Source organism: Prionailurus viverrinus, unplaced genomic scaffold (assembly GCF_022837055.1).
Source record: "Prionailurus viverrinus isolate Anna unplaced genomic scaffold, UM_Priviv_1.0 scaffold_62, whole genome shotgun sequence".
NCBI classification, from domain to species: domain Eukaryota; kingdom Metazoa; phylum Chordata; class Mammalia; order Carnivora; family Felidae; genus Prionailurus; species Prionailurus viverrinus.
Genome location: NW_025927624.1, coordinates 395,439 through 418,452, shown reverse-complemented (window position 1 = coordinate 418,452; position 23,014 = coordinate 395,439). Strand labels below are relative to the sequence as shown.

The 23,014-nt window shown below is 42.2% G+C and overlaps 1 protein-coding gene across 1 annotated transcript in view; it reads left to right on the top strand.

Moving 5' to 3' along the window:
* LOC125159788 (ankyrin repeat domain-containing protein 26-like) overlaps nt 1–23,014 on the top strand; it is a 708,468-nt gene that overhangs the window by 520,949 nt on the left and 164,505 nt on the right. The window contains exons 25-28 of the mRNA XM_047848410.1: nt 3,541–3,631; nt 7,494–7,530; nt 12,916–12,988; nt 21,247–21,337. Coding sequence (XP_047704366.1) covers nt 3,541–3,631; nt 7,494–7,530; nt 12,916–12,988; nt 21,247–21,337 — 292 coding nt within the window. The remainder of the gene's footprint in view (nt 1–3,540; nt 3,632–7,493; nt 7,531–12,915; nt 12,989–21,246; nt 21,338–23,014) is intronic.

Sequence of the window (23,014 nt, the reverse complement as noted above, 5' to 3'; positions counted from 1 at the left end):
AGATATACAGATAAATGTAGAGATATAATTAGCTTTGACCCACGTCAACTCGAGACTACTAGACTGTTTCCAAAGGGAGACAAGGAAAGAGGAGAGTAGAAAGAGAAACAAGGGAAAAGAGAAGAAAGGGAAAGCAAAGGAAAGAAAAGATGGGCGCCTGGGTGTCTCAGTAGGTGAAGCGTCCGACTCTTGAATTTGGCTCACGTCATGTTGTCACTGTTGGTGGGTTCGAAACCCCCATCAGGTTCTGCAGTGAGAGCATGGATCCTGCTCGGTTTCTCTCTCTCTCCCTCTCTCTGCCTGTCTTCTGCTTGATCACTCACTCTCTCTCTCTCTCCAAATAAAGAAATAAACGTTAAAAAAGAAAAGGAAAGACAAAAGAATAATAACTCAAATGAAAACAAACAAACTAAGATAGAAAACCGGAGGAGAGTTGTCTACTGGTGCCTGGGACTGGTGGCTGTGCTGGTCTAGACGACGGGCTGTCTGGTCCCATGAGTGTCAGTCTCACTCCTATAGAGAAGCAGTTACGAGGCACAGGGTGTCAGGGTTTGGTGTAATGGGCCTGCCTCCACGGAGGCTCAGTGTCCATTCCCTGAAGCCCCACGATGTTGGTCATGGGGAGAGAAATGGCGACACCCCAATCTCTCCTGCCCACACGAGGTGTCTCAAAACTCACTGTTTAGGCTATCCTCACGGAATAGCCTGGGGAGCCGGCTTGTCTTGCTGCACAGTCCCCTGTGCCACCTGAGCACTGAGCTGGGATTCAAAACCCTGTAGGATCCCGCTTTGCTCGGACCTGGTAGTGGAGTTGCGCCACTCTGCCCAGTGGACAGAAGGCCTCTGGCTCGTGCCTGCACGGTCTTTTTCCCTTGGTCAGGGCAATACCTCCCCTTTCCACCGTACTCAAGGTGTTCTCTCCCAGTGTAGCCCTGAGATTGCTACCAAGCCTAGGGGCGGCTCCCTCCAAACCAGGCATGGGAGGTGGTAGCTCTGGTCTAGAGAAAGTCTGGCCACCTTGAAAATACTGTTTTTTCAGCCTCTAAGGCGGTTTTGCAAAGTAGAAACTGGCTCTCTGGACCTCTCCTTGGTCTGTGGTCCGGACAGGCTTTCTCATATCCAAAGGCACTTCCCACAGCCTCTCTCTCTACCTTCCTTTCGTTTCTCCACCAAAGGGCTTCCCCCACCTCATGCCTGTGCTGCCCATTTTATTTCTCCCAATTCGCATACACACCCTTCTGTCCCGCCAAGCTGTCACTCTGCACCTGTGGAGATTTTTCTGTCCCTCTGCAGCCTGTATTCCTGCCATTCCAAGTGTTGTGACCTCAATACTGCTGTGTTTGAGGGACAAGGGAAATTCTGATCCCCTCCCCTGCCATCTTAACTCCCCCCTCCACCTTTTACTTTCTTTTTCGCAATTTCAAAGTTGGGTGCCTAATCGACTAAGTCACCCAGGCCCCCCAGGAATACTTGTTTTCAATGGGAAGATGTTCGAAGGCCAATAAAATGGCCCTAGTGTCCAGAAAAGAATGGCAAAGTTAGAATCGGCTTTTGATTTTCTCATGTGGGGCTATAATAAGTTCCAGTAAACTCTTAGTGGAGACATCATATAGGTATACGTTGGACCCTTGAACAAAATGGGTTTGGACTGTGGGAGTCCACATACATACAGATTTCTTTTCAATAAATACAGTACCATCCTGTATTTTCTCTTCCTTATGATTGTCTTTTTCGTCTTGGGTTTTTTTTTTTTTTTAATTATTTATTTTGGGAGAAAGAGAGGGGACAGAGCAGGTGAGTAGGGAAGCGGGGTCAGAGAGAGAATCTTCATCAGGCTCCAGACTGCCAGCGTTGAACTCAGGAAGTCTAGATCATGACGTGAGCCAAAGTCAAGAGCCTGACCCTTAACCGACAGTGCCACCCAGCACCCCTCCCTTACGATTTTCTTAGTAACCTTTTCTTCAGTTGATAGTGTAAGGATACAGTATGTAATACATATAACAGGGGAAACATGCATTAATCGACTGTGTATATTGTTGGTAAGCTCAGCATTCCGTTATCCTAACCCTGACCTCCCATGCTCAGTGTACAGAGTCAATGGCCAAATGAAGCCGAAAAGGTAGATTAGACCTAGAGAGCGTACACAAGCACTTCTGCTTTAATGTTCTGGTTTTCAATACATATATACTTTTTGATTTCTAAGTGTAATTGCTTCGAAAGTAGGAAATTCAGTAGGCATTTTTGTTTTTTGGATTTGGTTTTGAGGTTTCAAAAGATATTTGTGGATTTTCGAGTGCATGGCCATCAGAGCCCGTAACCCTTGCTTTGTTCAAGGGTCAACAGTAGAGTGATTTGGTACTTTTGAGATCTTCTCAGTGAGATTAGTGTAAATGTTTTGACCTTAATTACTTGGTCCTTGTATACTGAGTACGTACGAAGCAGTTAGCTACTGAGTGTACAAGTGGAGGGTTTAGGTTGTTGTGGTCGGAGCAGAAAAGTAAGTCAACAGCAATCCGTTATAAGTCACTATAAAGGCTTCATCGATAGGAAATGGACAATGTTAGTTGAGAGAAAATTGGGGGGGGGGGCGTTTGTAGTGAGGATGAGGATGAGAGTGGGAGTGGGAATTTTGGTAGTCGGAAAAGATCTGAGAGTGGCAAAAGGTGCCAAGTGAAAGATGAGAAGGACCAGTCGTGTAGACCGTGGCGAGGGACATTCTGGACAGAGAGGACCACGGATCATCATTTTACTCCAATGTCTTGGAGTCACCAAGAAGTAGGAAGGCTCACTCCATCATCATAATCATTATTATTGTTGTGTGTAAAAAAGAGAGTGTGCATAGGGAAATGAGTGAGTAAGACATACATGTTCTTATACTTGCCGTTTGAATGCTTACTACACATTGTGAAGAGTTCCATACCTATATCTACATTGTTTCTGCTACTAGTTCACCGTGATTTTCAGAAAAGTTTTTTCTTACTACTTTGCCATTCGATCCAACCCTTCTTTCGTCAAGAAAAAGGTCAAGCCTTTGTTTCCCTGAACGAAGCAGCAGCTACAACAGTGTTTTGTTGATACTCAACATGATACACTCCAAAGTTTCTGATCATGTGAGGTATGAATTGACACTGAAACAAATGTCTGCCATTTGGTTAGAAGCAGTTTTCATTTATAGCAAGTACATTTTAAAGAATTTGTTTCAAAACTTATTTCAAATGTCCTTTTATTTTGGTCAGGAATGCAAAGGAAGGTGTTTTGTTAGTTCCTTTTTGAAATCTGCATACAAGCCAGGCTTCTGCCTTTGAAAGTCTTTATTCTGGCCTTCCATGATCAGTTTAGAGAGTCAATAGCCAAATGAAGATTCAAAGGGACGCTGAATCAAGAGAGCATATGTGAGGTTTTGTATTTAAATGTTTTGGTGTTCAATACATTTTCCTTATTTGTAAGTCTGATTGTTATTAAAATCATAAATTCAGAAATTTTCTTGGAAAAGGCTTAGGAAGTCTTCACGCAACTCATTACTGATGCTACTTTTAACAGAGTATGTCTGAGAAGCCCAACAAATATGTTCCTCATGTCTCTGGAGCTGTGGATCAGAAAGGGCAAAGGATATTACATGGACAAGTAGAAGGTAAGAACTGTATTTTATTCAAAGGTCATTTGACAGAAGGTTGATTTAAAACAGGAATACTGATATGTTCTAATATCTCAAGAAAACGGCCTGTTAAGTGCATAGGAAAGAGAAAGAGATGTGAAAAGGAGGTAAGTTGCATATCGTATGTGGTGTCAGCAACAGATTAAATTGAGAGTGCCACCAAAGGAGCTAAATGACTAGTTCCCTTTCAAGACCCTGGAAGGCCCGAGGAACCCCAGGAAAGAAGAGAAGAGCCAAAGAGGGAATCATGTGAATGGCAGAGACTACAGGGAATAAATGAAGGAAGGTAAGCCGGTGTGTATGGTGTTTGTACTGGAAGGTGGTAAAATACACTAGTTCTTTAAAGGGAAGAGCAGACTATTGGAAATGCAGCAACACTATCAGGTGAGCTTCTCGTACCAGAATTTGTCAGAGTCGTATCCCCAAATGTTCCCACTCTTACTGTTATCCTCACTGTTGGCAAGACATTAAGGCCTGACCTAGCTGATGATGCAGAGTTATGTCCTAAGTACCATGGGTGAACATAAGCGTTTGTAGTCAGCGATAAATGTATATACGTTAATGCCATATAAAATGGGGGTACTTCATACGGTAGTATCCTTTAGGGCAAAATAAGAGAATTGGAAGGAGGGTCACATAAGGAGACATCAAGATAACGCATCGGACATTTTGGATGCCGTATTTGTGAATTTGATTACTTTGGCAATAACTGCCTTTAATAGGTGAACTATATTTTTAATGTTCTGGGAAAATAAGGAAAAGAAACAAAAGCACACTATAATCAGTAGTATGTTTTCATATTCTGTCTGACAGTTCTGGTTGTTGTAGAATGATCCCTGTTACTTCTTTGATTCCTATCTGCCAGAAAAATGAACTAAGTCCTAGGGAGTTGGAGAAAATTAACTGATTTTTCATCTTTCAGAGAACTTTTATATGGTAGAACATAGGGGCAATCACCAGGATTTGCTCTCTCTCTCTCTCTCTCTCTCTCTCTCTCTTTTCGGAGTAAAATAAGATTGTTGCTTGTTTCACACTTTCTGACATCATGATTTCATATATTCCTTTTAAACCTTTCTTCAAATGGATATATAGGGATGTAGGAATTTTCAAGTCAAATACCAAGAAAAGAGATTCCAGGAAAGGTATTCTGTGACATAACCTTCTGACTGTAACCACGTGTAAGACATCAACCCAAATAATAAAATTTCACAAAGTGCAGTTGTGTTAGAGGCATCCCAGTGACACCCAGATTTGATGATTCACTAGAAGAGGTCACAGGACTCCGCATATAGTTGTAGTCATGCGTGTGGATTGGTATGGGGACAGGCTAGAAAGGCCAATCAGCACCGAGCAATGGTGCACGGGGTGAAAGGCCAGAGGAAACCAAGCGCAGGCTTCCAGGAATCCTTTCTCTATGGAGTTGGCAGGATGTGCTAAATTCCTCCAGCATGAAATTAGGACAGCACAAGTGAAATGTTGTGGGCCAGTACGAGGCTTATGGATACTCAGTGCCCGAGGTTTTCATCAAATGCTAATCACATAGGCATCTTCTCCTTAGCATGTCCCCAAGTTCCAGGTTTCCAGAAAGGAAATCAAGTGTACGGCCTTAAGCACATTGAGTGTAGCAGCACTTAGGCACAGTGAACCACTCTTAACCAGCTAGGGAATGGTGGGAACCCTCCTTAAATCCAAGATCCCAGGGAACAGCCAAGGGCCAGTCATTCAAGTAGGATGTTCTGAGGGTAGCCATCTTCGGCCTGCTGGGTGAAATCTGTTCTGCATAGGAATTATAGCCCTGACGTCATTTTTGGTGGTGTCTTCAAATTTTGTTTTACTAGCAAGTAACATGACGGTTACCATGGTACTGGTTTCAGTTTCATCATCCATATGAAGTAGGTATTTGTGTAAAAAGTACTAGGGCAATATTAGGTCATTATCATCTTTTTATTTTTTTATGTGATTAAGCTTTCATTATGATTCTTAGGTGTGATCAACATAATGATTTTTGATTTAAAATTAGAATGAAAATCTCTTAATTATCTGGAAAACCCAGGTTTGATTCCTATGGTGCTGAACCCCTGTTTGTAGGTATAAGATTTCGGATCATATTCATCAATTGTTTTCTTGCCTAAGTATACAAATAACTGTTGTATTTTTGTGTTTTGTTTATGCATTTTCATATACTTCCAAATGGGAGACAGTACCCTATTGTGTTACTTTGATCTCTATTTTAATGTTCAAGGTGACTGTATCATGAGTTAGTATATGCTAAGAGTAGCTTCAATGGATACCATATTTTGTTGTTTTTGTTGTTTCATACATTTAATAAGCCTGATTTTTGACATCAGTTTTAAGTTCACAGCAAAATATAATAGGAAGTACAGAGAGACCCCATATACCATACCGCGCTCCCGTACACGCCTAGCCTCCCCTGCTGTTAACATCTGGCACGACAGTGGTCCATTTTTAGTAGGATTTTTTTTTTCAGTTCCTTGGTTTAGTTTTGAGCGAGAGAGCATGCATGCGTGTGAGCAGCCAAGGGGCAGAGGGAGAGGGGGGAAAGAATCCTGTGCTGTCAGCACAGAGCCTGATGCAGGACTTGATCCCATGAACGGTGAGATCATGACCTGAGCTCAGATCCAGAGTTGGACGCTGAAGCAACTGAGCCACCCAGGCACCCTGACGACAGTGGTGCATTTTCTACGGACACGAACTGTTCATTTGGAGGCCAAGTCTCTAATGTGCATTAGTGTTCAGCCTTGGTGTTATACATTCTATGAGTTTTAACAAATGTGTAATGATGTGAATCCACCTTTGTGGTATCGTGTGAAAGAGTTGCACTGCCTTAAAAGTCCTCTGTGCTGTGCCCGTTTATCCCTACGTTCACCCCAACCCTTAGCTCCAGAGCCTTGCTCTCTCCAGGTGTCATATAGTTAGAATCATAGAGTGGATGTCTTTGAATGTTTAGAAAGTGAAAATATCCTGGTAATTGAATGTAGGCATTCAAGCTATTCTTTGCCCTTTGTTTCGTTTAGTTGCTCATCAGTAGAGGATCTGCTGGCCTCTGCCTCCCATGAAAAAAAGTATGATTTCTCTAGATGTGTGTCACCTAATGGGGAGGGTTGAGAAAAATGACATCATGAACCACTACAGAGCACTCACATTGGGATCCTCCTCCTCTGTGATGTGCGGTGGGTCTAGATAGACTCTCTAGCAATGGAAGGAGACAGCCTCAAGAGGTTAGAACGATATCAAACAGGAATGCCAAATCTTTCCTTCTTGCCTTGCCAGTGGAAATAAGGCCAGGGAGAGTCTGTTTGCTATGGTTTGGCCATGCTGCAAAGTACAATGGCTATAGAGCACACGTTGTGAGGGGGTGTTTCCTCCTAAGACTGAGGAGTGTCTGCTGAAGAGCTGGGGAAGTTCTGCCGTGTTCCCGCAAAATAAAGATACTCTCTTTCAACTCCTCTAGGAGTGGAAGTCCAGAAAAATCATGCTAGTTTCAGTCTGACATTGGCCGCTCATGATAATCATTCTCCTAACGCTACCAGTTGCCTCCAGTGCCATAGAGTCGGTCAGTGATGGCCATTGTAAACATCAGTTCCCCTGTAGGTGTCAAATTCTGATAAAACCCATTCTTGCTTTTGGTCAATATAGAGGAGAAAGTAAGATTTCTTAGTGCTTTAAGCCTACGAATGGTATAATTACCATTCAGTGTAGTGTGGTTTCCAGGTGTGGTCCCAAAGCAATACTTTTTCACAAATCGTAAGCCGTACACTTGTAATTTCCTCTATTTTTTCGATTGTTGATTTAACATGTATTTTGCTTTCTTCTTTAGGAGCAGATAAGAATGCTGAGGAAGATTCTATAGCCAGGTAGGATTTTTATGGATTTGTAAAACTGACATTTGCTGGGGCACCCGGGTGGCTCAGTCGGTTAAGGGTGTGACTCTTGACTTCAACTCAGGTTTGTGAGTTCAAGCCCCACGCCGGGGTTTGCGCTGACAGCCTCCTTGGGATATGTTTCCCGATTTCTGTGTGCACTCACTCTCAAAGTATAAAGGAATGAAATGAAATGAAACGGATAATGAAAGGAAAGGAAAGGGAATGAATGAACTGAAAATTATGTGTCTCCTAAGGGAACGCAGAGAACAAAACCAGTTGTTGCGTGTTCTACGCTGGACCAGACACTATATCCTATGGGTACCATCTGTTCAGTTATATAGTCATTGTACAGCTTTGCAAAGTAGCTGTGTTATTGTAGCCTACTTTTTATTACTTTGGCAACTGTGGTTCAGGGAGGTTGATGACTCGACCATGCTTCCATAGTTAACGGGTAGCTGAGGGGCTTTGCCCGTCAGCCCTTGAAGCTTCCGCATCCATTCTCTGGTTCCTCAGCAGCACGGAGATGAAGATACAGATCCTAGGGCAGATCAACTCAGAATGTCAAAGATAATGATGTCGGAACACGAATTTAGGGTTTGCTTAAGAACCCAGGTTAGTCCAAGCATTTGGCCTCATGTATTTGACCACTAGTGCTAACACAAGTCATTAGTGCAGTGGTAACTCGTCCCTTGTTTTTACCATCCGAGATTTTAGGGTTGATGTCAGCTGTGGCCATGGTGTCAAGGCTTTTACATAATAAGCAAGATGTCGTCAGGCAAGTCCTTAGACGTAGTGATGTCCCCTCTTCTTGAGACAAATGAGGTTTCTGTAAAAGAAGGATATCTAGTTGTAGACCATGTTACGTTAATTAAACTCACTCTCTATTTTGAGGATATTGCTATATGATTCTCTGTTGCCTAAGTTCCCAGGCTGGTTTCCCTTTGGGCTAGTACCCTTGTCTAGTTCTAGGAAGCTTTTTGGGTTTTTTTGCAGCTTTTTTTCCCCATGACTTTTTGTACTCTGTTTTTGCCTTTTGACTTTCTTCTCTGGTTTCCTTGCTATTTCTTCTTCTTCTTCTTTTTTTTTTTTTCCAAAAATTTCCCCACTTCGGCCAGCGAGGGACTCTCCGTTCTTCTAGAGGCCAAATCAAAAGCACTTAGGGTCTCAAGACTTACGGAACCACAGACATTAATTCCTGAAAACACCCTCTGGTACGTCAACCTATGTTTCAGCTCCTTGCCCAATGGTTGTTTCCCTGTAGAATTTGAAACTCAAAAGAGATTGAAGTGACCTATTTGGATATGATAAGTGACAGAAATGCGATTTAAATTCTGGTTTTCTTTTTTTCTTTCTTTCTTTCCTTTCTTCCTTCTTTTTGTCTTCATCTTGCAGGCAACTGTTTTAAAAATAGAAAGCTGGGGAGTTGGTCTAATGAATACAGTGCAGGAGGGTAAGAATCGACTTAGCAGAGGAGACCAGGTTTCAAGGAGAACAACACTGAGTTGGTTAGGAATACGAGTTTGAGAAAAGATGTCAGAATATGGGGGTTTATGCCAAGTGAGATAAAGGTGAATGACAAGAACGAAGGACCCAGGATTAGGGGAGTTGTTTAGAAAGGCATATTCAAATAGAGAGTTCAAGAGGGTCGTGACCAGGTTTCTGCTTTTGTGTGCGTTGGTTTCATTGAAGGTGCGAGCATACCTCAGCTTTTCTGATGAGAGAGATTAAAAATCATTTGAGCAGCTGGGAAGAGTCTGTTTACAGCAAATAGAAATATGATATCCCCTACTTCCACCCCAACTGAGGGAGGATAGCTTAGATCCTCTCAAGGAATTGGGGGTGGGGGGTGGAGATTCCGAACATCAGGGATGTATGGCCCAAGGCAAGCTGTCTCCTCACTCCACCTCTTTTCCTAAATCTGTGATGCCCTTCCCATGTACTTGTAGGGCTGGGCAGGGGTAGGACTGACTTGTCAAATCAGTAAGGGAGCTTCATCTGGATCGGTGATAACATGCCTATGTTGAGGTGACTGTGTGGATGACTGAGACTGCCAGTTAGCTTGTTCTCCAGGAGCAGGACATGGTTCCTACCCTCGGTCATTTGAGCCCATCCTTGTTGTAGGTGTGTGTGGCTTCATAGGCTAAAGATTGAAAGGTTGGGGGATGCCACAGAACCGTGCCGAAGAGTGATATAGGAGTGGGAGCTCATAGGGAAGAAAATAGTCAGGCAGCGTATAGAGAAACAGAGGCACAACTACCAGGACCATTTTGATCACAGTCTCTGTCCTTGGGTAGCTGAATGCCCCTGAAGGCTTGGAATGTCTTGCTAGTTATTATGGACCTAAATAAGGCAAGACCAGTGTGGGAACAAAGTTGGCCTTGGGAACTTTGACTCTTTCCATCTCTAGTTAGTACTACCACTCATAACATAGAAACCGAAACTTTGATACGTTTACTTAAACGGAGGTCTACCTGACACACAAGGTAATATGTGATGCAACAACTCTGGATGTTTCACCGTGATCGCCATAAGCGTAGCTCCCATCTGTTAATGTATGATGCTATTACGATACCACTGGCTAGATTCCCTATGCTGTACCTTTGAGCCTTGTGATTTATTCATTCTATAACTGGAACCCTGAACTCCCCTCTCCCCTTCCCCCACTTTGTCCATCCCCCCACCTCCCCTCCCTTCTGGCAAGAGTCAAATCTCTGCATTTATGGGTCTGTTTCTGCTTTTGCTCTGTTTGTTCATTTATTCCCCTTTTTACATTCTACACAGAAGTGAAATCATATAGGATTTGTCTTTCTCTGTCTGACTTATTTCACTTACCCTCATACCATCTAGGTACATCCATGATGTTGCAGATGGCAGCATCTCATTCTCATTTAGAGCTGCGTAATATTTCAGTGTGTGCATGTCTGTGTGTGTGTGTGTGTGTGTGTGTGTGTGTGTCTGCGTGTGTGTGTGTGGTGTCTTCATGTATTGGTGGACACTTGGGTTGCTTCCGTATCTTGTCTATTGTAAATAATGCTATAATAAAGATAGGGGAGCATATATCTTTTCAAATTAGTACTTCCCTTTCCCTTGGGTAAATAAATACCCAGTAGTGGAATCACTGGATCCTGTGGTATTTGTGTTTTAAATTCATTGAGGCCCCTCCATAGTGGCTTTCACTGTGGCGATACCAATTTATATCCCATGACCGGTGCACAAGGGTTGTTTTTCCTCCACACCCTGAGCAACCCTTGTTGTTTCCTGTGTGTTGAAACTGAGCCATTCTGACAGATGTGAGGTGAGAAGTCATTGTGGTAACGTTTATACATTTCATTTTCAACCATTTCAGAGCATTGTCTGCCTGTCACATTTGGTTATGGAAACTCAGACTGGGTCTTTCCTGGAGATTTCACAGGGTAGGAGAGGTCGAGGCCAAATAGAGAACAGAAAGCTTTTTTTAAAACAGGGTCCAAATTGTGAAAGCCCTGTACTCTGGAAAGCGTAAAACACTGATGAAAGAAATTGAAGGTGACAGAAAGAAAGAGAAAGACATCCGATGCTCACAGATGGGAAGAATACATATTTTTAAAGTGTCTACACTACCCAAAGCCATCTACAGATGTCATGCAATCCCTGTCACCATACCAACAGCATTTGTCACAGAGTTAGACAAACAAGCCTACACGTTGTATAGAACCACAAAAGGCCTTGAACGGCCAAAGCAATATTGAAAACGAGGAACCCTGGAGGTATCGCAATCTCAGCTTTCAAGTTCTATTCCAAAGCTGTAGGAATCCAAACAGTATGGTGGGTACTGGCGTACAAAATAGCCTTATAGCTCAGTGGAATAGAACCGCAAACCCAGACATCAATCCACCACTGTATGGTCAGTTCATCTTCTACAAACAGGAACGACTATCCAGTGGGGAAAAGGCATTCTCTTCACCAAATGGTGTTGGGAAAACTGGACAAGCCACATGCCAAAGAATGAACCTGGACCAATTTCTGTACCATACACACAAATAAACTCAGAATGAATTAAACACCTAAGTGTGAGACTTGAAACCATAAAAAAAAAATCCTTGAAGAGAGCACAGGCCATCATTTCTCTGACTTTGGCTGTAGCCACATTTTACTAGTTATGTCTCTTGAGCCAAGGGAAATAAAGCAAGAATAAAGTTTGGGGGCTATATCAACCTACGAAGCTTTTGCACAGTGAAGGAAACCGTCAAAACTGAAAGGCAACCTCTGGAATGGGAGAACGAATTTGGAAATATTTTGCAAATCCAGTAAAGGGTTAGTATCCACAATGTCTAAAAAATGGATACATGTCAACATCACCCCCCTCCAAAAAAGCCCAGTTTACAAATGAGCAGTAGACATAACCAGACACTTTTCCAAAGACAACATACAGATGGTCAACAGACACATGAAAAGATGCTCCCCCAAACTACAACGAGATACTACGTCACACCTGTCAGAATGGCTACACTCCAAGACACAAGAAGCAAGTGTTTGCGAGGATGTGGAGACAAAGGAAACCTCTTGCACCGTTGGAGGAAATGCAAATGGGGGCGGGCCCTGTGGAAAACAGTATGGAGGTTCCTCACAAAATTAAAACCAGAACTCTCCTATGATGCAGTAATTGCACTCCTGGATACTACCCAAGAGAATACAAAAACACGAATTCCACGGGACACACACACTCCTGTGTTTATTGCAGCATTATTTCCAACACCCAGCACAAGCGTCCATTGACAGCTGAGTGAACCAAGACGAAGCCCTATATGAATGTATGTGTGTGTGTATATGTATACCCATACACACACACACACACACACACACACACACACACGGTAATATTACTCTATCATAAAACAATGAAATCTTGCCGTTTGCAATCACCTGGATGGAGCCTGAGTGTAGTATGGTAAGCAAAGTCAGGGAAAGACAAATGCCATATGATTTTACTCATGTAGCACTTAAGAAACAACAAACGAGCAAAGGGAGGAAAGAAAAGGGGAGAGAAACCAAGAAATAGGCTCTTCACTGCAGAGAAGAAACGGCTGGTTGCGGAGTGGAGGTGAGTGGTGGGAGGGGTGAAAGAGATGATGGGGATGAAGGAGTGCCCTTGTCATGATGAGCACGGGGTGAGTATGGAGTTGGTGAATCACTATATTGTACAACTTAAACTAAGATAACTCTGGATGTTGCTATTACTGGCATTAAAATAAAACTTAATGAAAAAACCAGAGGCCAATTTTAATGATACCAAGAAACTTCGTGCAATAAACAGATAGGCGACCTTTCCCTTAACTTTTTTAAATTGTGTTGTTAAATGAATGAACATGTGTTTCTTTTATTTTTTTTGCTCTAAAGGCTTTCCGACAAACCTGGTCCTGATGATTCATGGTCTACATCATCTAGCCAAGTCTTAGATTTTGGGACCAAGGTAAAGTACCCTCCTGTGAAACTCACTTTCCTGCTCTGAATTGAGTTTTCTCCCTTATTTACTGTGAACATTTAAGAGGAGCCTGTGTATCATCATTTTATGTGTGTCATGGAAAGTTAGCAAGAACAAACCACTTTACAGATACATGACACGTTGAATGTTTTGTTTTGTTTTGTTGTACTTTGGTAAATCCTACAGGTGGAGGCTGATAAAAGAATGGGCTGGAAAATATATAATGACCGTCATATTATATTGGGAAAAGCTTTCCCATCATGGAGGCCATATGACATTTGTTTAAGGATAAGGATTCTCACTGTGATAGTAACATGACTGATAATACTCATGCCCAAATGAAACCTGATTGGGTCCAATAATCTATTGCCGGTCCCCCCCCCCCCCCCCGCCCAGGGCAAGTTTTATTATAGTGACATACAGGATTTTCTTTGGCTCTATCCTTTGTTCTACATTTAGACTAAAATAATATTAGAAAAGGTAGAAATTTAGATGTTTACATTATTTCTCAACATTTACCTTACAAAGCTGTTCTCCTGTAGTTTTCAAATAACTGCATGAAGAGTAAGTTAAAATGGTGCATCTCCCCGAAGAATACGTATTTTGCTGAAAAGAGTAGCTCTATGAGCAGAGGCTCTTCATAGCCAAGTTGTCAACTTTCTGATTTCAGAAATCTTTCCTATTCTAGCTTTGAACACTATCTCCTCCTAGTCCTTGTGTCAGATTCTAAAATTTAAAGCTTCAGACATCTGATATTTATTTCAGTATTCATTTAAAGCCCCTCAGTCATGATAAGCTCCTGGAGGTTAGGGAACACACTTGTTTGAGTCCTCGAGCTCCTAGAATAACGTCTTGCTTGGAAGAAGCAATGTCATGGTTTTTGAATGTGAATAAATGAGTAGGGAAATGGAATTCCGTAGAATGGAGTTTGAAAAGTAACAAAATACGCATGATATATCACAATTAAATATGTGAATTTAAATGTCAGGCTTCAGTTTATATTCCGTTTTAGTGTCTAACATGTATAAACGCAAATGAATTCTATTGAGGAAATCAGGAGTTACATAAGAAAGAAGGTTACAGTATATTTTTAGTATCCTCCTATTGTGAGCTTAAAATTGCAGAGAAAAAGTCCTCAGCCTTTGCTTGTGTAACCCCATCTGTGTCGCATTACACACATCCTTTGAGGGTTCCCATTTCTTCCTAAAATTCTCATTCCCAATTCTTTCTCCATAGTGAATGTTGACGTGTTAGGAACCTCCCTTTTTCTGTTCTTTTGTTAGTCTAGTAATAATTTCTAGCTTTTCGGAAGCGATAGATGCCAGGAATTGAAGAGTTTATTTATAGTGAAAAAAATTAAATTCTTTATTAAAGCATTTATAACCAGATAACTGTAGAGTGATAAGAGTCGGTATTATTAGGGATATACCGTGAATCAAAGCCTCTCTTTTACATAAATATTAGATAGATAGATAGATAGATGGATGGATATAGATATAGATAGATAGATAGATAGATAGATAGGTAGAGATAGAGATAGAGATAGAGATAGAGATAGATATAATATACAGTTACATACACATATATATTTACACTTATATATACACACACATACATGTATACATATATATGTACACATACAGACACACACACATATATATATGTATATATATATATATATGCACACACACACACACACATAGAGACATATATCTTTAAAAGGTTTAAAAGAGACTATTGTTCATAGTATATTCCCAATCCTACTTATATACCTGTTGAAAAATGCATGTTGATTCCACTTACCTTCTTTTGCTCACATTTTTCCTTTTCTTTTTTGTCTTAAGCTCATGCTTGATTGATTGGTCATGTGGTTTTTTTTGTTTGTTTGTTTCTTTTTCCCTCTTCTCCCCCCATGCTTTTTACGGTATTTGTAAAATTTTTTTAAAGTTTATTTATTTTTGAGACAGAGAGAGACACAGAGTGCAAGCGGGGTAGGGGCAGAGACAGAGGGAGACACAGAATCCAAAGCAGGCTACAGGCTCCGAGCTGTCAACACAGAGCTCAACGTGGGGCTGAAACCCACAAGCCGTGAGATCATGACTCATGAGCTGAAGGTGGATGCTGAACTGACTGTGCCACATACGTGTTCCCCGCACCAGGCTCTTTTTTAATGGTTTACCCCTACCCTAATTTGTCCTTGCAGAAAGTATTTTTTTAGTGTCTGTTCTTTTAGTACATCACTTTCTGTCAACTCCATTGTCAACATATTGGTTATGGAATTCTACTGTCTGTGTGTGGTTTCCATCCAGGACTCATTGCCCCACAAGGTTTATTATTCTTGTTTTTCTCTCTCTTGGAAGGGGCTGAGCTAAATGTTTTTGAAATGTTTGTATTTCTCTTGGAAAGGGAGGGAGAGAGAGAAAGAATGAGCAAGTGCTCGTTGTTGTGATCTGACAATATGCAAGGTATGATCTCAGTCCTTTTATATTTGTGGAGGGCTGTTTTGTGACCCAGGATGTCACTTGGAGTCATTGGAGAATGGTCTCTGTGCACTTAAGAAGAATGTGCGTTCTACTGCCGTTGGATGAAAAGATCTTAACATATCGGTGTTGATATCCATGTATATAAATGCATATATATTAGGCCCATATATATCTATGTATATCTGAATACATCTGGTCCAATGACACATTGGATCTGTGTTTCCGTACTGATTTTCTGCCTTGACGATACGCCTATTGCCATGAGTGGAGTCTTAAAGTCGTCTACAATCATGGCATTTGTATGTATACATTTAATCATGTTTGTGATTAATCGATTCATATGTGTGGGCGTTTCACTTTGGGGCCATAAACATTTGCAAGTGTTAGCTCCTCTTGATGGATAGACCCCTTAGTTGTGACCCAATGCCCTTCTGAATCTGTTCCTACAGTCTCCGGTTTAAAATCTAGTCTTTCTGGTGGAAGTGTGGCGACTCCAGCCTTCTTTTGACTTCTAGTAGCATGATAGGTGGTTGCCCATACCTTCACTTTGAATCTGGAGGTGTCCTGGGGTCTAAAATCAGTTTCTTGTTGACAACATATAGATGGATCTTGTTCTTTGGTTTTGTTTTGTGTTTTACCCATTCTGATTCCCTGTGTCTTTTGATTGGGGCCTTGAGCCCATTCACATTCAGAGTGATTAGTTAAACATATGGATTTAGTGTCATTGTGTTATCTGAACGTGTCATGCTTTTGGTGAGGCCTCTGGTCCTTTGTAGTCTCTGCTGCTTTCCCCTCACAGAGTCTCCCCTTAGGATCTCCTGTAGGGCTGGTTTAGTGGTCATGAACTCCATTAGGGTTTGTGTGTCTGGGAAAGCCTTTCTCTCTCTTTCTATTCTAAATGACAGCCTTGCCGGGGAAGGGATTCTTCGCCGCAGATGTTCCCATTCAGCACATTGACCGTTTCCTACCCCTCCCTTCTGCCCTGCCAAGGTTCTTTGGACAGATCTGCTGCTACCCTTATGGGTCTTCCCTTGTCGAATAAGACCCGTTTGTCCCTAGCTGCTTTCAGAATCCTCTCCTTATCTTTGTAGTTTTCCAGTTTCGCTATGGCATGTCGTGGTGTTGACCTGGGTTTGTTGATTTGGAAAGGAATTCTTCTGTGCCGCCAGGACTTGCATGCCCGTTTGCTTCCCCAGATGAGGGAAGCTCTCAGCTATAAGTTGTTCAAAACAACCTTCTGCCCCTTTCTCTCACTCGTCTTCTTCTCGGACTCGTAGGATGTGGCTAATATTTCATCTCACCGAATCACGTCGGTCTCTAGTACCTGCCTCGTGATCTAGTCATTTCCTTCCTTTCCTTTCTCTGCTTCATCTTTGTCCACCATTGGATCTTCTGTTCACCGATTCTGTCTGCTGCTTCTCCCGTCCTTGCTGTCACTGCATCTAGTTTACTTTGTATCTCCTTTACACCATTTCATTTTCAGCGTTGATCGTGACGATTCCTTAGGTCCTTGATCTCTGAAGCAGTAGATTGTCTGCTGTCTTCTGTGCGTGGTTGCAAGCGCAACTATGCGTCTTATGAGTGTCATTCCAAAAATGTGCTCACATATATTGTTTCTGTGTCTTTTGAGCCCTTCTCTGGCTGTCCTTTCTTCCTGGAATGTTTTTTGAGGAGAATTCTTCGATTTCGTCGTTTTGGCTAGATTCCTGCCCTTTATGTGTGTTAATAGCTTGTTCTGTGTCCCACACCTGCGAGTACTACTATATTAAAAAGAGCTCCTACACGCTCCAGGGCCTGGCAGCTGAACAAATGTTTTTGGAGTGTGTTGTGTGCACTCTTTCGGTGCGTCTTTGGCTACTGTTCCCGCTACTTGGAGTGGCGGTTTGGGCCTTCCACCAGGTGTGCTTTGATTTGTTGGTCGAAGTAATCCTGGGAAAAAGGAGAAGAAGGTGGTGAAGTATCCTTAGCCCAAACCAAAAGAGAAATGACTGGAGTGGAAAAAAAGACCAGGCAGTGACTGAAAGGAGCTCTAGGGCTTAATCCAGAAAGAGAGGGAGGAAAATGAAGAAGGAGATCTAGAAAAGTATAGAGAAAATGTGCAATCAAACCCACAAAGAACCAGAACAGAGGAACAAAGGGAGAAAAATATATAGATATATCTATATCTATCTATCTATCTATCTATCTATCTATATCTATGTATAGATATACAGGTATATATTAAGATATACAGATAAATGTAGAGATATAATTAGCTTTGACCCACGTCAACTCGAGACTACTAGACTGTTTCCAAAGGGAGACAAGGAAAGAGGAGAGTAGAAAGAGAAACAAGGGAAAAGAGAAGAAAGGGAAAGCAAAGGAAAGAAAAGATGGGCGCCTGGGTGTCTCAGTAGGTGAAGCGTCCGACTCTTGAATTTGGCTCACGTCATGTTGTCACTGTTGGTGGGTTCGAAACCCCCATCAGGTTCTGCAGTGAGAGCATGGATCCTGCTCGGTTTCTCTCTCTCTCCCTCTCTCTGCCTGTCTTCTGCTTGATCACTCACTCTCTCTCTCTCTCCAAATAAAGAAATAAACGTTAAAAAAGAAAAGGAAAGACAAAAGAATAATAACTCAAATGAAAACAAACAAACTAAGATAGAAAACCGGAGGAGAGTTGTCTACTGGTGCCTGGGACTGGTGGCTGTGCTGGTCTAGACGACGGGCTGTCTGGTCCCATGAGTGTCAGTCTCACTCCTATAGAGAAGCAGTTACGAGGCACAGGGAGTCAGGGTTTGGTGTAATGGGCCTGCCTCCACGGAGGCTCAGTGTCCATTCCCTGAAGCCCCACGATGTTGGTCATGGGGAGAGAAATGGCGACACCCCAATCTCTCCTGCCCACACGAGGTGTCTCAAAACTCACTGTTTAGGCTATCCTCACGGAATAGCCTGGGGAGCCGGCTTGTCTTGCTGCACAGTCCCCTGTGCCACCTGAGCACTGAGCTGGGATTCAAAACCCTGTAGGATCCCGCTTTGCTCGGACCTGGTAGTGGAGTTGCGCCACTCTGCCCAGTGGACAGAAGGCCTCTGGCTCGTGCCTGCACGGTCTTTTTCCCTTGGTCAGGGCAATACCTCCCCTTTCCACCGTACTCAAGGTGTTCTCTCCCAGTGTAGCCCTGAGATTGCTACCAAGCCTAGGGGCGGCTCCCTCCAAACCAGGCATGGGAGGTGGTAGCTCTGGTCTAGAGAAAGTCTGGCCACCTTGAAAATACTGTTTTTTCAGCCTCTAAGGCGGTTTTGCAAAGTAGAAACTGGCTCTCTGGACCTCTCCTTGGTCTGTGGTCCGGACAGGCTTTCTCATATCCAAAGGCACTTCCCACAGCCTCTCTCTCTACCTTCCTTTCGTTTCTCCACCAAAGGGCTTCCCCCACCTCATGCCTGTGCTGCCCATTTTATTTCTCCCAATTCGCATACACACCCTTCTGTCCCGCCAAGCTGTCACTCTGCACCTGTGGAGATTTTTCTGTCCCTCTGCAGCCTGTATTCCTGCCATTCCAAGTGTTGTGACCTCAATACTGCTGTGTTTGAGGGACAAGGGAAATTCTGATCCCCTCCCCTGCCATCTTAACTCCCCCCTCCACCTTTTACTTTCTTTTTCGCAATTTCAAAGTTGGGTGCCTAATCGACTAAGTCACCCAGGCCCCCCAGGAATACTTGTTTTCAATGGGAAGATGTTCGAAGGCCAATAAAATGGCCCTAGTGTCCAGAAAAGAATGGCAAAGTTAGAATCGGCTTTTGATTTTCTCATGTGGGGCTATAATAAGTTCCAGTAAACTCTTAGTGGAGACATCATATAGGTATACGTTGGACCCTTGAACAAAATGGGTTTGGACTGTGGGAGTCCACATACATACAGATTTCTTTTCAATAAATACAGTACCATCCTGTATTTTCTCTTCCTTATGATTGTCTTTTTCGTCTTGGGTTTTTTTTTTTTTTTAATTATTTATTTTGGGAGAAAGAGAGGGGACAGAGCAGGTGAGTAGGGAAGCGGGGTCAGAGAGAGAATCTTCATCAGGCTCCAGACTGCCAGCGTTGAACTCAGGAAGTCTAGATCATGACGTGAGCCAAAGTCAAGAGCCTGACCCTTAACCGACAGTGCCACCCAGCACCCCTCCCTTACGATTTTCTTAGTAACCTTTTCTTCAGTTGATAGTGTAAGGATACAGTATGTAATACATATAACAGGGGAAACATGCATTAATCGACTGTGTATATTGTTGGTAAGCTCAGCATTCCGTTATCCTAACCCTGACCTCCCATGCTCAGTGTACAGAGTCAATGGCCAAATGAAGCCGAAAAGGTAGATTAGACCTAGAGAGCGTACACAAGCACTTCTGCTTTAATGTTCTGGTTTTCAATACATATATACTTTTTGATTTCTAAGTGTAATTGCTTCGAAAGTAGGAAATTCAGTAGGCATTTTTGTTTTTTGGATTTGGTTTTGAGGTTTCAAAAGATATTTGTGGATTTTCGAGTGCATGGCCATCAGAGCCCGTAACCCTTGCTTTGTTCAAGGGTCAACAGTAGAGTGATTTGGTACTTTTGAGATCTTCTCAGTGAGATTAGTGTAAATGTTTTGACCTTAATTACTTGGTCCTTGTATACTGAGTACGTATGAAGCAGTTAGCTACTGAGTGTACAAGTGGAGGGTTTAGGTTGTTGTGGTCGGAGCAGAAAAGTAAGTCAACAGCAATCCGTTATAAGTCACTATAAAGGCTTCATCGATAGGAAATGGACAATGTTAGTTGAGAGAAAATTGGGGGGGGGGGCGTTTGTAGTGAGGATGAGGATGAGAGTGGGAGTGGGAATTTTGGTAGTCGGAAAAGATCTGAGAGTGGCAAAAGGTGCCAAGTGAAAGATGAGAAGGACCAGTCGTGTAGACCGTGGCGAGGGACATTCTGGACAGAGAGGACCACGGATCATCATTTTACTCCAATGTCTTGGAGTCACCAAGAAGTAGGAAGGCTCACTCCATCATCATAATCATTATTATTGTTGTGTGTAAAAAAGAGAGTGTGCATAGGGAAATGAGTGAGTAAGACATACATGTTCTTATACTTGCCGTTTGAATGCTTACTACACATTGTGAAGAGTTCCATACCTATATCTACATTGTTTCTGCTACTAGTTCACCGTGATTTTCAGAAAAGTTTTTTCTTACTACTTTGCCATTCGATCCAACCCTTCTTTCGTCAAGAAAAAGGTCAAGCCTTTGTTTCCCTGAACGAAGCAGCAGCTACAACAGTGTTTTGTTGATACTCAACATGATACACTCCAAAGTTTCTGATCATGTGAGGTATGAATTGACACTGAAACAAATGTCTGCCATTTGGTTAGAAGCAGTTTTCATTTATAGCAAGTACATTTTAAAGAATTTGTTTCAAAACTTATTTCAAATGTCCTTTTATTTTGGTCAGGAATGCAAAGGAAGGTGTTTTGTTAGTTCCTTTTTGAAATCTGCATACAAGCCAGGCTTCTGCCTTTGAAAGTCTTTATTCTGGCCTTCCATGATCAGTTTAGAGAGTCAATAGCCAAATGAAGATTCAAAGGGACGCTGAATCAAGAGAGCATATGTGAGGTTTTGTATTTAAATGTTTTGGTGTTCAATACATTTTCCTTATTTGTAAGTCTGATTGTTATTAAAATCATAAATTCAGAAATTTTCTTGGAAAAGGCTTAGGAAGTCTTCACGCAACTCATTACTGATGCTACTTTTAACAGAGTATGTCTGAGAAGCCCAACAAATATGTTCCTCATGTCTCTGGAGCTGTGGATCAGAAAGGGCAAAGGATATTACATGGACAAGTAGAAGGTAAGAACTGTATTTTATTCAAAGGTCATTTGACAGAAGGTTGATTTAAAACAGGAATACTGATATGTTCTAATATCTCAAGAAAACGGCCTGTTAAGTGCATAGGAAAGAGAAAGAGATGTGAAAAGGAGGTAAGTTGCATATCGTATGTGGTGTCAGCAACAGATTAAATTGAGAGTGCCACCAAAGGAGCTAAATGACTAGTTCCCTTTCAAGACCCTGGAAGGCCCGAGGAACCCCAGGAAAGAAGAGAAGAGCCAAAGAGGGAATCATGTGAATGGCAGAGACTACAGGGAATAAATGAAGGAAGGTAAGCCGGTGTGTATGGTGTTTGTACTGGAAGGTGGTAAAATACACTAGTTCTTTAAAGGGAAGAGCAGACTATTGGAAATGCAGCAACACTATCAGGTGAGCTTCTCGTACCAGAATTTGTCAGAGTCGTATCCCCAAATGTTCCCACTCTTACTGTTATCCTCACTGTTGGCAAGACATTAAGGCCTGACCTAGCTGATGATGCAGAGTTATGTCCTAAGTACCATGGGTGAACATAAGCGTTTGTAGTCAGCGATAAATGTATATACGTTAATGCCATATAAAATGGGGGTACTTCATACGGTAGTATCCTTTAGGGCAAAATAAGAGAATTGGAAGGAGGGTCACATAAGGAGACATCAAGATAACGCATCGGACATTTTGGATGCCGTATTTGTGACTTTTGATTACTTTGGCAATAACTGCCTTTAATAGGTGAACTATATTTTTAATGTTCTGGGAAAATAAGGAAAAGAAACAAAAGCACACTATAATCAGTAGTATGTTTTCATATTCTGTCTGACAGTTCTGGTTGTTGTAGAATGATCCCTGTTACTTCTTTGATTCCTATCTGCCAGAAAAATGAACTAAGTCCTAGGGAGTTGGAGAAAATTAACTGATTTTTCATCTTTCAGAGAACTTTTATATGGTAGAACATAGGGGCAATCACCAGGATTTGCTCTCTCTCTCTCTCTCTCTCTCTCTCTCTCTTTTCGGAGTAAAATAAGATTGTTGCTTGTTTCACACTTTCTGACATCATGATTTCATATATTCCTTTTAAACCTTTCTTCAAATGGATATATAGGGATGTAGGAATTTTCAAGTCAAATACCAAGAAAAGAGATTCCAGGAAAGGTATTCTGTGACATAACCTTCTGACTGTAACCACGTGTAAGACATCAACCCAAATAATAAAATTTCACAAAGTGCAGTTGTGTTAGAGGCATCCCAGTGACACCCAGATTTGATGATTCACTAGAAGAGGTCACAGGACTCCGCATATAGTTGTAGTCATGCGTGTGGATTGGTATGGGGACAGGCTAGAAAGGCCAATCAGCACCGAGCAATGGTGCACGGGGTGAAAGGCCAGAGGAAACCAAGCGCAGGCTTCCAGGAATCCTTTCTCTATGGAGTTGGCAGGATGTGCTAAATTCCTCCAGCATGAAATTAGGACAGCACAAGTGAAATGTTGTGGGCCAGTACGAGGCTTATGGATACTCAGTGCCCGAGGTTTTCATCAAATGCTAATCACATAGGCATCTTCTCCTTAGCATGTCCCCAAGTTCCAGGTTTCCAGAAAGGAAATCAAGTGTACGGCCTTAAGCACATTGAGTGTAGCAGCACTTAGGCACAGTGAACCACTCT